This window comes from Xylocopa sonorina, chromosome 3, assembly GCF_050948175.1.
Source record: "Xylocopa sonorina isolate GNS202 chromosome 3, iyXylSono1_principal, whole genome shotgun sequence".
Classification (NCBI taxonomy): Eukaryota; Metazoa; Arthropoda; class Insecta; order Hymenoptera; family Apidae; genus Xylocopa; species Xylocopa sonorina.
The window spans coordinates 11,516,906-11,530,222 of record NC_135195.1 but is presented as its reverse complement, the minus strand read 5'-3'; the positions used below and the strand labels follow the sequence as shown (position 1 = coordinate 11,530,222).

Below are 13,317 nucleotides of genomic sequence, written 5' to 3'. Positions count from 1 at the left end.
AGCTCCTGTTGCGCCAACCCTTAACAAGCTTCTAACTACTTCGTCCGTAAACTTACTTAAACTCAAAGCACGAGTGCAACAAATATTCATTGAAAAATATTGTCATAGACTTTCGATCGCGTTACGAACCACTAGCAAACTACCGTTTGAACACCGTTGACGCTAACTTCCCCTACGAATCCCCGTTCCACGTGTCCCGCAACTGACAACCAACAACCCTGCGACATGCGTAGATACCAGGGCTAGTCTTACACCGAGTTCAATCGACCAGTTCCCATTAACCGTTGCATTACAGATTTCTATCAATCGTTCTTTCTGTTACAGTCACTATGGAACGGATCGCCTCGAAGGGACGCGGTCATCCGACGTCCGTGATCAACTAGCCCCAGTCGCCTCTGTCCATGGTCTCGACGCGGTCGCGTCGAACGCAGTGATCAGGGTCAACGATTCGTCGTACGGGGGCGAACCATCGCTGCGACCTCGCCGCGTCTATCGATGCTCGCGAACCGTAAGCGTACCCCTGTCGGAACGCGTATCGGGAAGATTGATCGGTTCACTCACTGGTGTCGGAGGTGTGCACGGGAGTGGTAGCCGGCGTGTTCGCTGGCTGGTGCTGCGCTGGCTGCGTTGGTATCCCGAGGGACGCGAGTAGCGGCCGGGACACCGCGCCAGGGGTGGCTGTCGGTGGCGGCGGGCTCTCCTGGCCTACGAGCAGGCTCGCGGGCGGGAACCCGAAGAGCTGGGATCACTGGAGCCTCGGCCAGTAATTGCCAGCCAGGTCCGGAGTTTGAGACGGGATCTGCACGGGCACGGAGACGCCGGCTGATATCACGCCTGGAACAGATTGAACATTGTTTCGTCGCCGATTAGACGGTGGACGGATGGTGTTTCGCTTTGTGATTCTGCTGGAGGGGGAGGAAGAGGAGCGAGACGAGTGCGGATAATACAGATTTCACGGTGGACTTGTTCATCGACGATGGGTTAGACGCTGTGCGTCTTCGCGCCAAGTTGTTACATCTACATTAGACTCTGGTACGTCCTATCTTCCGCTTAGATTGTATATATAATAGCAGTTAACGAATCGAGGTTCGAGCAACAATGGAGTAACTGTTAATTTCATCTTCCGGCGTTCACGCGAACAATCGACGCGCCGCGTGACACGCGGAAGCAAACAAAACAGTCCCGCGGTCACGCTATCCATAATAGCTGTCCCATTGAAAACGGATCCCCGGCCTCGAAAACCTCGTTAAAACGGTCCACCCAGAACCAGCGCGCGGCCCGTTACCAATCGATCCCATAAAAACGTCTGAATCGTTCCCCACCCCTCGGCGACGCCATCCCTCGCATCTCGAGCGAGCAAACGAACCGAACCGCGAAAGCGATACATCGAGAGGCACATCCCGTCCTTAGGAATGGGAACAGGCGACGACACGGGCCAGGAGTGGAGAACGCGGTAACGAGAGAGCGAGCAGTGAAAGTCGGCCGCGCTCATGCACGTGAAACGATTATGATGGATAAGTTGCGGCTCGTTCCGCACGTAAGAAGCGAGAACGAGGAACAGAGGGTGCGTTAGTGCGGCGGGGTGAGGGGTGCTCGCGAAATGACGAGGGAAGGTGGGCACGCGGATAGTCGATGGCGGTGGCGAAGAGGAGAGGGGGCGAACGGTTTCAGGGGGAGCAGAAGAGAAGAACGCGAAAACGGGCGGAGGAGAAAGGCACAAGAGGAATGTCGCCGCGTGTTCCGCCGGTATTCCACCATTCTACGGCGTTCCACTCCATTCCTGTAGGTACGCCGCGCACCCCCGTGTTTCCTCCCCTTTGGGTTCGCACGTTATTGAGCGCTCGCCCAGCCGAGGCGAGACCCAACCCATCCACATCCTCTGTTCGCCCCCCTGTATATACCCTGAAGAGAGGAAGAGCCACGGCGACAGAGACGGTGCGAACCAGAGGGTGAGGGACGGTGGGAGAGGTGGGAAGGGTAGAGAAAGGAGCAAGAAAGGGAGACGGGGAGGGTTAGAGAGGGAAGAACCGGGACCGGGAGGGTCGAACTACCGCACGGTTTTCGTTAAGGGATGCTTCTGGTCTGGAGGGTCGAAAACATGGATTTTTCACTTTTTCTCCCTCTTTTTTTTTCGCGTTTTCCGAGTGTCGAAAAAACTTTGGTGCATTGTACGAGTTGCGAGATTTTTGGAAGATAAAAAGATTCGTATCTTGGTTCCTTAAATGTAATTTGAAAAAAGTATCTAGATTCAATATCAGAATTTTTATTGAAAAATACAGCGTAAATGAAGTTAATTGAAATATTTAAAGCACTGCGAGTGAAATTTTTTCTAGGAAAAATATGTACACTCTACAACATTAGTAACTACGTTTGCGAGAAGATCTAGTTAAATATCTTTTCTCGAGTTTCCGAAAAAAGTTCTCAAAGAATGCTCACTTTTCAACCGTCCAGACCGGAGAGAACGTCCGCTTAAACGAAGCAGAAGGGAATGAGAAACAAAAGTACTCTTGCGTAGGAGGGAAAATCGAAGAAGAAAGAAACTTGTAGGAGAAAAGTGAGAATCGGGAAATGGAAAATTAAACCGCGCTACCGCGAAAGGGAAACGGGTGGCTGTAGAAAACCACAGAACATCCCGTTCTTCGATTCAGCCCACCGGTGCCATGCGAGATTTGTTTTAAAATCCTTTTACAATTCCGTGGACGAACGACCCACGTGCTGTGCCGCCTCGAGCACCCTGTAACGTCCTCTCTGCCTCTCCTTTTTCTCTCCGCCAACGTTCTACAACCCTCTGGGTGCCATCCCTCGCGAGGAACAGGCGCTATGTAGATTGCGCGTAAAAAGGTTCCTAAGTAATCCCCGACGCTTTATTTCGTTCTCGGCGCGGCGGTTATGGCTCGTGCGAGGGATGACGGGTGGAAATTTTAAAGGAAAACTTGGTGATCGATTTTGAGGAGTCGTGCGAGGATTTGTCTGCTTGTTGGCGATATTTGCTTGTTTCGTGTAAACTGTTGGATCGATTTATTCTATTTAGAATTCTATCTAAGTTTCCCTACTCTATAATCTATATTATACGCAAAGAGTAATTAATATTATAGTATTAAGAAAGCCCCTGAAAAAGAAGACGTTGAAGAAATTGTTCTACCATTTACAAAACGTCCCCCTTTAAAACTGAGCACGTAATCCCACGTAAGCCTCTTCGCCCTACTCTTAATAGCAACGAAAATGTTTCACGTTATAGCCATACAGATCACCCTCTATAATAACATATTACGTTGTTGAAAAAGAACGCGAACATTTCCAGTTCTAATCGTACGTTTCAGCTATACAGCGGGACAAACTTTTCTGCACTTATTAAACGAATTTTCCACCCCTGCCATCCGGCACGGTAACTATTTGATTTCTGCGAGGACGCGCGCGTCGCTTATCCCTTTTCGTCGTTTGGCCAGAGTCGCGCGCTCAACATTCTCGAGTGCGCGTAATCAACCGGGACTTTCAATGGTACAGAATGAGCACGTTTCAACGCGAGCTCGCGTTCCGCAAACGACACGCGCCGAGTGTTGCGAGCACGCGACGCAAATCGGAATTTTCTGCACCCTTCTATTGACGACTCGTCACTTCTGTTTCGCGCAACCGTCTGTTATCAAACCCGACGACTCGATGAAACGGAAAAAAGCAATCCTTCAACTTATTCTAGACTTTCGATTTTTAGCACAATCCAAGTTTGAACTACGTTTACTCTACTTAACGGAAAAAGTAAAAGTTCATGATAAACAACCCCGTTACGATAACACGGTAACAACGAGTAGCTCTAAACAACCCCCAGAGTATACAGATACGTCCTTCCGGTACCACCACGGTCTCCGCTTCGCCTCGAAAAGTGTGTCCTAACGAGAGGCCCTCGGTTTCCAACCGGTGGTGACCTTGATTAGCGGTAATTGTAAGCGTGGAGGTAGACTGCGAAGCGAGCAACCGTGTGGACGACCTTGAGAGGACCAGCAAGAACAAACAAACAATACTTTAAGCGAAAACTCACCAGTCGCGGTCGAGGTCGTCGGCTGGTAGGGCGCACCACCTGGTCCAGCGGGCTGTCCTCCGGGCGTGGTGGGAGTTCCACCATGAGAGGTCGGTATACCGCGATGGGGTTGCGAGTGCGCAGCAGTGCTGTGTGCGTGGGAGTAAGACTGCGTCAGCGAGTGAAGAGGCTCGTGGAACACGTACGCCGGATATCCGTCGGCGCGTTGCTGAAGACAGCTTCCACCCATTGACCCGCCCAAGCTGCTCGACATCGAGCTGCGAACAGAGAAGTGGATCCTCGTCAGATAGAAATACGGTAACCAACGGCCAAATCTGTCCACCGGTTCCGGGAGGACGTACGGGACCTCGCGACGGCTCGCGAGCATCGTCAAGTGTTTTCCTTCCATTCCTCCTGATTCCTTTTTAACACTTGTGTCTCGCTATGTTCGCGAATGATTTGCATTTTTCGTTGGCATTTGAATTTTCTTTCTTGGTAGATTGCGTACGTTACGGGGGTGGTTTTTTTTTTTTAAAGTATACTGATGATTCGGTAAAATTGCGAACGGCTGAGATTGGAGAGCGTAGTTCTCTATGAAGTGTTTTTGTGCGGATCGATTAATTAATTATAGTAATCGAACGGGTGTGTAACTTGGTAGTAAGTCTTGATTTTTACCAGATTTCCAGTTGCTCCGTCGAAAAATTCGATATTAAAGAGACATTGATTGCAGTTTTATCATTTTTGTATTCGAAATAACATTGGGGGGTAAGCTTTTAAGAAGATTAAATTTTGACAAGATCAGATATTTATTTACACAATGTAATCGATGAATGGTGCGATGTTGAACGTGAAAAGTACACGGTGTATAGGGATTATTTGGAAAATTTCAATCCAACAGATCCGATATCTTTTATCCTGTAATCTCTGCAACAATGCAGGTCCGATTAAAACGTATTCAATCGGTAAATCTTTAAAACAACGAAGCCTATTGTTACTCTGCCATGGTATCATAGAGAAAACGGTAAAATCAAATTTCAACTGTTATCAAAAAGCCAATCAGCCTGGAAAGGATATTTTCGCAGCGGTACGGGTTTAATTAAATTTTGACAAAAGCCTGCAGAATTTTTTTAATTCGATTGTACGCAAACACGGGCAATTCTTTCAAAATTATTTCACAATTTAATCGAAAGACATTGCGATACCGTTTACCGGATCAAAACTCCAATTACGCTCTCAAATCTCTAATATCGACTAAAAAAATCGACTAATCTCGATCGCTCCAGGTGAAATTCCTTGAACGTCCCGTAACGAGCATCGTATCCAATCTCGAAAGTGGCGAAAGGGTGCATCCTCTCGCGTCTAGATGACTCGCGGAATAAAAGGGGGGAAAAAAGAGGGTGACAGTATGATTACCTGTAAGTGTCAGGCATCGTAGCGATCGGCTGCGGTATCGACGAGTACATGGCGTTGAATCCGGCGTTTAAGGGTAACCGTGGCGTGGCAGGGGTTGCTGCCGGTGGCGCGGTGCTGCTACCGCCCCCGCTGCTTCCACCGCCTACTACCTGATCGACGGCTGCTCTCCTTTGGTTCCGTAATTTCTCCTCTCGACGCCACTTCGCCCTGCGATTACTGAACCACACCTGCAACCGACGCAATGACGGCGCTTTTGTCACGATAAGGGCGTCACTCCGCGCGATGCGCTCGCATTATCCGCACCTATCCATCCTCGCACACTCTCGCGCCTTCTCTCGTACCCTCGTCGCGTTCATTCATCCATTCCTCTAACCATCCATATTTTCGCTCCTTCTCTCTCTCTCTCTCTCTCTCTCTCTCTCTCTCTCTTTCTTTCGTCCATTCTCACCATCCGTACCACACGCAGCAAACACACGCTGTTCTCTCCACACTGTTTCTCTCTTTCTCGTTCGATCTCCCTCGCATCCGTCCCACGAGGGTGTTTCTCCCTTTCTCTTATCCTTCCTCGACAACCCCGCGTTCTCTTCCCGCGGAATCCATTCTACCCGACCAGCCAACCGACGCCGCGAAAATCTAGATACTTTTTCCATCGACACCACCCCCCGTAGGAAAACTCGCGCACGAGAGTTTGCACGGGACTCTCGCGCAGTTTGTTAATTGCGATTGAGCAGCTGCCGGATGGGAAATTGAATTACTCGCGCTCTGCGTTTTATGGTACACGCTGGCTGCGATCTCGTCTCGTCGGACCAACCTCTGGTTAGTTTCGCGCCGGTTTCTTTCTGTTTTAAGTTTCACGCGTTTCTCGGGGTTGCGCATGGGGTTCTGTTTTTTTTTCAGGAAGACTTTTTCGAGGGATGGAAAGTGCGATGTGTTACACGTTTTGGGGTTTATTTCGTTGGAAAGTTCGCAAATATACCTCGCGGAACTATGCGAATTACGTCGGACGAAAGTAACGAGTTAATTAATAAGCCTCGAACGAAGACGCGACCTAATCGCGAAGTTCACTCTTGCTTAATTACCAACGCCCAGCTAATTGATTCACTTGAAGTGCGCGAGATGATGTTGAACAATGGAGGCGAAGTTACACAATATATTCTCCAGAGATAATCGAATAAAATTCACAAGCCTGATATAACTGTTATTACCTAATTAATATTTCGCGTCGTCAAACAGTGACCGTTTATTTACGGAATAACGTCCCGCGAGTAATTTTGGCAGGATACCCAAGGGAACGGGAAATGGAGAGTTTGTAACGACGACACTAGCGAGTCATCGACGATAGATCGAGCCAACGATTTCCCACTCGAGCACTCGAGACGGTGGCCATAATAACCGGTAACTTCGAGCAGCAAATCGGAGCTTAAGTTCTTTTGTCGCGCTTCCACGGATTTCCTGATTTCGAAGATACCTTCCAGCGATAAGAGGATTCTCTCTCCCTTCGATATGTCGATTCTCCCCCCACCCTGGATCTACCTATCCCCAGAGCACTTAGAGCACAAACAAGCACCAGATTACATCGTAATTTTTCCCCCTAATGCCCAAGCTCGTTCCTCGGCATCAAGAAATTCACCCTGCATCGCGACGAACGTACCGAACAAAATGGAAAGCATCGACGAACAAAAAAATAGAGAGAGAGAGGAAAGAGAGTGGGAAAAAAATGGAGCCCAGCTGGAATTGTTGAATTATGAAACGGCTCGATTGCCCGGCTCATTTGCAGGGGAAAAACGCAACGAACGCGGCCTTTCTCTTCGTTCCGCACTCGCGACGAGTGCCGCGCTTTTATTAATAGCCGACAATTGCTACGTCGGCTGTTCCGTTCGCGTACGGCCGCTTAAACGTTCGCGCGATAATGAGAATAACGATATAAAAATTCGATTGCCAGCAATGAGAGCGCAACTTTCTCAATTACCGTGCGCTGCACCGTGGACGCGTAACAATGAGCGGAATCGCCGCCGAGGGGGCGGCGAGGGGGTGTTATTATTTTTCTCCCCCTCCGGTGCCCCGACAAACGCCGATTCTCCCGTTAATTTGCGCGCATTCGTTCGAGCTATCGGTGAAAAATAAAATAAACAAGAACGAGGGAAACGGATGGAAAAGAGGATCAACCGTTCATCTCGACGCTTGAAGATACGATTTTTCGCGTTTTTACTCATACTTTTTGACAGACCTATTAATCTCGAAAGTAATCTATGTAACTAGATACAGTTGAGATTCTGTAAAAATTTATACGACACTGGCTACCCAACAAAATGGCCACCTAAGCAGCCAAGCGTTTTGCATTCCAGAGACCCTCGTATTAGAGAAATCCAGATTATTTTGTCCGTTGCGAAACTTGATCTTGCACACGACGGCCTTCAATTGAACGGAATAAAAAAACGAAGCGAAAAAAATAGAGAAGAGAGAGAGAAGAGCGAGAGAAAAAAGTAAATTTCGTGGCGGCAGCGACATGGCAAATCGTGTTCTAGCGGGCCACCGGCAAATATCCACCATTCGCCCGCAGCGGGGCTCCTTTCGTCCAATGCCGTCGTTCCTCGTAAACTCGTCCTACCGCGTCCCGAAAACTCGTTTGAATCGATCCATTCGGAATTCCACGAACCGGGTACACCGCTCCCGTCCCTCGCGGCGGACCTTCTACTTTGATTGGCAATGTTTAGAAGATGGCGTCGCACGCGAATTTTAAGAAGATCGCTCCGCGAAACTCGAACGGGTACCCATCGCGTTACACCCATCTGTTTCGTTGCTCTACAAAATGGAAAAACCCTCGTATCGATCGAGAATTCAAGAACTTCAATTACCGCACGTAACGGAAATTTTTTGACTGATCTTGATTTACGCGAACGGATAGTCCTTGCTGCGTTTTTGGTGCAGCTTACACACGAAGACCGAAGAGTTTCTGAAACTTAAGCCATAGACTGCGAGAGATGCTGCTACCAAAATACGGAAAGCTTCCACTCATCTTCGAATTGAAGGAAAATAATTCCAGAAGACGAGGAGAGATCGACCAAGACGAAATGGACTATTCTAGACTTGCATCGTATCGATCTGTCGATCAACCGGAAGAGGACCAGCTCCCGTTGAAATTTCAAGAGGATATTCAAGACTCTCGCATTTTGAGAAAGTTAACAGAGGGGAAGGAAGCCTGCAGCTCGCCTTATATCGTTTTCTTGATCAGTTACGAGAAGGGATACTTTCGTCGATAACCTAACGGATTCCACTTTTTACGGGAAACTTTCCTACAGCCGATAGGACGATCGATCGAAGGGAGGAAAGAATTTCCATCATATTCAGGCCACATCTTTCAAGCTGAAAAGTATACAAACTCGCTAGCAATTTAGAATAATTAACCTATAAACTAGCTACAAACGACGCCTCGTTGTCCAAAACAGTCCAACCCCCAAAAAATTATCGAACGATACACTTGGTACGCATGATAACCTCGTGTAAGAAGTGGGAAAAGTGGAAAGTTCGAAAAGGTAAAAGGAAAGCGAGAAGAGGTGGGTTCTCGCAAGCAGATCGTTCCTCTCGACCAGCTTTCACGGTACGCTAGCTGGCGTCCGTCGAAATCGAGCAAAGATCGTACCCGACAGCGGCATCGTTCCCTCTCCTCCCGTCGATAAGAGGGCAGAGAGACGGGTGCCGTTCCTCGCGATCGGCTCGAGCCTGGCGGTTCGGCCATCGCGACGTCACAGGCCGCGCCGGGGGGATTCGGGTCTCGTCCATCGCCATAGATGATAATCGGGCAGAGCCGGTGGCGGTGTTGCGCGCGGCGTGGCGAAACTCTCGTGCGAGCATGTATCCGAGGTATAGGTGGAAAAGCGAGGAACAACCAATCAGAGGGCAACCTCCCTGGGGACGCGACGTTGCCATGGTTGCGTTCCGAACCCTCTTAGGCCGTCTGTGTGCCCGTAGTCCCTCACGGCTCGCTCGGGATATGCCGCGTGCGGCCTGGCGTGGCGTTTCGTACCCGTCGCGCGCTTTTGCTTTCTCTACCACCGCGTCTGTCTACTGCCCGGTTCATTCTCCTTCTTCCTCCGTTTCCACCGGGTCCGCCACTGGAATTATTCCTTTTACCCCTCTCTCTCTCTCTCTTTATCTATCTATCTATCCAGCTATCCATCCTCCATCTTCCTCAGTCCTTTCGTCCCGCTCTCACCCTCCGTGCACGCTCGTTCATTCTCCCGCTCTATCTTTATCTCGAGTCCTATCGCGCCTTCTCTGTTTCTCCAGGTTTATCCATCCCCTCCTTCGTATCTCTGGCTCACTCGCTCACTCTCACTCACTCACTCTCTCTCTCTCTCTCCCTTGGTTGGTTCTCTGCCTTTGCCTCTCGCACCGGCACTCCCGGTTTCCTGCACTTAGCAAGATCAATACCAGCCAACGAGGCTTGAAAACATGCGTCAACATGGTCTTGCACTGTTTGTACGTCCACATAACGCTCAGCGCCCGGTTACTACCACCGACGCGAGAGCCCGCCGGCCACTTCACCACCCCCCTATCCGTCGGGGCCAGGTGAGGGAGAGGCCGACCGGCTAGCAAGAGGGTCGAACACAGGGCCGAGCCAGCCGCGCCGCGCGGCGCGGCCAAACAATGTTCGATAAGGCTGCGTACATATTAGCTCGTATAACCGTGCGTCACCCCGTGGCTAGAGCAACGATGTTATATTAATTAATTGCGATAGACCCCTTCCATCTCTCTCCCTTTCTCTCTCTCTCTCTCTTTGGAGCAACGGTACCCCGACTGCGAGCAACGATCACCCCTGAAACGAGCATCCTCGCGGATAGTTTCGCGGTGATTAAAAAGACTACCTCATTCGAAGGTTGGAAGAAGAAACGCTGCTGGCATCGAAGAAGAGGCGGAGGGCCGAGATAAAGACGAAATCCCCGAGGGTGGTCTCGCGGATCCTCCGCCGGAGGTGTTTAACGTCCCCGCGCGGCGTGGTCACGCGTTCAAAGCGTTTAATGGAAGGGCGTCGTAGCACTTACCAGCCGCCCTCTTCAGGAACCGCAGCCAGGAGACGGGAAGACGTCTCGTAGCGCGAACTTCTCACCGGTGAAGAGGAACCAGAGAAACGAGAGAACGCGGGAAGGGAACCGTGAAACGTGGAACGAGACCAGGGAACGGATGGAACGGTGGGAAAACCGGGACGAAGAGGGAGGAATAAAAGTGGCGAGAAAGAGAGGACGGGGTGGGTGAAGAGGAAGGGAGAAAAAGGCGGTGGGTGGAGCGAACGAGAAAGAGGTAGCACACGCCGCATTCGCACATTCACACTCACCTGGATACGTGCCTCAGGCAATCCAATCTTCTCGGCGAGACGCTCCCGTGCAAACACGTCCGGGTAATGTGTCCGCTCGAATTCTAAAACGAAACCAGTTTGCAACAAGTGCTCGTTATTAAACGTGCCTCCGTTGGGTCGTTGCCGCGTTTCGCGCGCTCTACGTCTCTCTCTCTATGTCTGCGCCGAGTAGTACGCGTACCGTGTTGTGTACAGGCGTACAGAGTTGCGCGCCACGAGAATCCCATTTGAACGATCCGGTATGACTTTTACTTTTGTTTCTTTTTTTTTTTTGCTTTTTTCATAGACAACGCCGCACGTACCGCGACCACTCGCTTCTGGCTATTTTACGCGATTTCGTATCGGTTAGTTAAATCGTAGCGAAGCTTGGATCGTCGGTCGTTGGAACTTTAGTCTTTCGCTCTCAGGAGACTATGCGAAATCACTTTGCATCTTGTATCACGATACACAGAGTGTTCTACGTTTTCGTCACTCGCTGTATAATTTCTCGAAAGTCCTCGAACGTCCTTAGATTTATCCGATCGACTGCACGCTCGCGCATATTCCATTCGCGTCGATGTCGTCGCGTACGTGCAATTTTCTATTAATCGCACGTAATCCCGAATCGCCGTGAGACAAGATTAAAAGGATAATTATCGGCGATACTCGAACGGCCGCGCGACTTGAATGGCCGCGGATCCAATTAAAGCCGTGCCGCGCGCGATGTATTCGAGGAAAGCAGCAATTCACCACGGCCGTCTCTGAATGTACACGCGTCCTCGCTTGTACGAACAGAGGCGGCATACGATTCCCGATCGTTGGGACGTTTACGTCGTTATCATCGGTCGAACGAAGACGAAGCTCTCGTTCGGAATGAACCGCGCGTTGTTACGCGGTGGACGCGTGTGCGCGCGTCCGATTGTCCTCTTTTCCGAGTGAAATTTTAAGTGGATTTTCAATGATTAAAAGAGGATAGAGGGGCGGGCATGTTCAACCCCTTAACGCTCGCGCTTGTACATCCGATGCAGAGGAGTTTGAATTACAAATCCGCGCGCGTGCTTATGCAATTCTGAGAGGGTTGGTAATTTATTTTAGTCGCGGATGTAATTCATTCATTTTCGAGTGCTTCATTTTCATTAACGTACTACTTTATATTATTGACGCATTTATTTCACCGGTCCGTTTTTTCAAATTAATACGCAACGTACAGAAAGAATTCCTTTCAAAGAATTCCCTCTACGCTCCCGCTCTTCATTCCGCTCCCTGTTGAATTTCTCGCGGAAAATACGAATCCGGTTGAGGGAGACGAATCTCTTCGATCAATGAAGTAATACTAACGAGATCACTTACCTTTCTCGAGGCTGTCGATCTGTTCGTTGGAGAAAGAAGTTCGGTTGCGCTGCAGCTTCCGCTTTAGCCTCAGTCGGACCTGCGAATCCTCGTCGCCGGACGAATTGTGCTCCGAGTTGCCATCGGACGTCGTTTCCTGCTGATGCGACAATAAAGAACCCGTGTCTGGAAGCACACGCGGACGTTCTTACGTTATTTAATCAGCTCGATCGTGGAACGCGTCGTTTCGTTTCTCTCCCTCCTCCTCTCTCATCCTCGTTAACCAACGAAGAGCAGAGCCAGCTAATTTATCAGCAACGAGACACTTGGCGCGCGAAGAGAAGCAAATTCGGGTAACGAGTGAAAGGGTGGATCCGTGCGGAGGACGCGGCGTACGAACTTTCCGCCGTTTGCCTCGTGGAGGGCGATCCAATTAAGAGGACCGTCCCGTCCCAGTAGTATCGTTCCAGTGATTTCGCGACGAACGCCGCGGACTGGTGTCCTTGGGAATCCTAGAGATCGAGAGTAGATCGGTGGGTACGAGATGTGATAGAGCAGGCTAAGAGAGCAGAGACGCGTTCGCATAGCGCCTTCCCTTTCGATCGCAACATAATGTAAGCGAAGACATGTGTGTATATGTATATATATATGTATACACGAAGAGTCCTCTCCTTGTCGACGACGACGACGACGACGACGACATCGACGGTTCCCAGTGAGCCACGATTACTTTCCGCCTCCGCGCACCGAACCCTCGCCTCCTTTCCATCCCTCTCCCGATACCTTCCTGCCATTTCCCTTTCCCTCTACCTCTGTCCGTCCCTCCGTACCCTATCCTCTACCTATATATTTGCCCTTACGCCGTGTACATACTTTCGCGTGTGTACGTGTGTATCGCTAGTCGTACCTATATATCGTCCGCTCGTCAGCTGCTCGCTTTCTCGTTCGCTCATCTCTCGCGCATCGCGCACCCTCCGTAGCCTCCTACGCCACGACCCTACGAAATCTCTCGCCCGCCAACCCTCTCTGGTACGCGCTGGCCCATCCCTCCCTCCCTCCACCGAGTATCCTCCTGGCAATTCGAAATACCGCCACCCTCCCCGAGCGTACGCTCTATCCGCAGACCCTCCTAGGAAACGATGGTTTCGGATAGGTTCGAAGGAACAGCGGCGATTGAAATGCGCGTGATTGTTCCATGAACGTGGAACGTGAAATGTGAGGAGAATGCTCG

At 50.2% G+C, this 13,317-nt stretch overlaps 1 protein-coding gene and 1 long non-coding RNA gene across 2 annotated transcripts in view; one reads left to right on the top strand and one right to left on the bottom strand.

Annotated features, from left to right (window-relative positions):
- Positions 1-398: 398 nt before the first annotated feature.
- Toy (paired box 6 protein twin of eyeless) overlaps positions 399-13,317 on the bottom strand; it is a 28,677-nt gene continuing 15,758 nt past the window's right edge. Inside the window, exons 5-9 of the mRNA XM_076892789.1 lie at positions 12,108-12,272; positions 10,758-10,840; positions 5,426-5,652; positions 4,034-4,290; positions 399-834 (exon numbers count right to left, since the gene is read on the bottom strand). Coding sequence (XP_076748904.1) covers positions 746-834; positions 4,034-4,290; positions 5,426-5,652; positions 10,758-10,840; positions 12,108-12,272 — 821 coding nt within the window. The 3' untranslated portion in view covers positions 399-745. The remainder of the gene's footprint in view (positions 835-4,033; positions 4,291-5,425; positions 5,653-10,757; positions 10,841-12,107; positions 12,273-13,317) is intronic.
- LOC143422297 (uncharacterized) overlaps positions 3,748-13,317 on the top strand; it is a 346,242-nt gene continuing 336,672 nt past the window's right edge. Inside the window, exon 1 of the long non-coding RNA XR_013101698.1 lies at positions 3,748-3,759. This is a non-coding gene — a long non-coding RNA (uncharacterized LOC143422297). The remainder of the gene's footprint in view (positions 3,760-13,317) is intronic.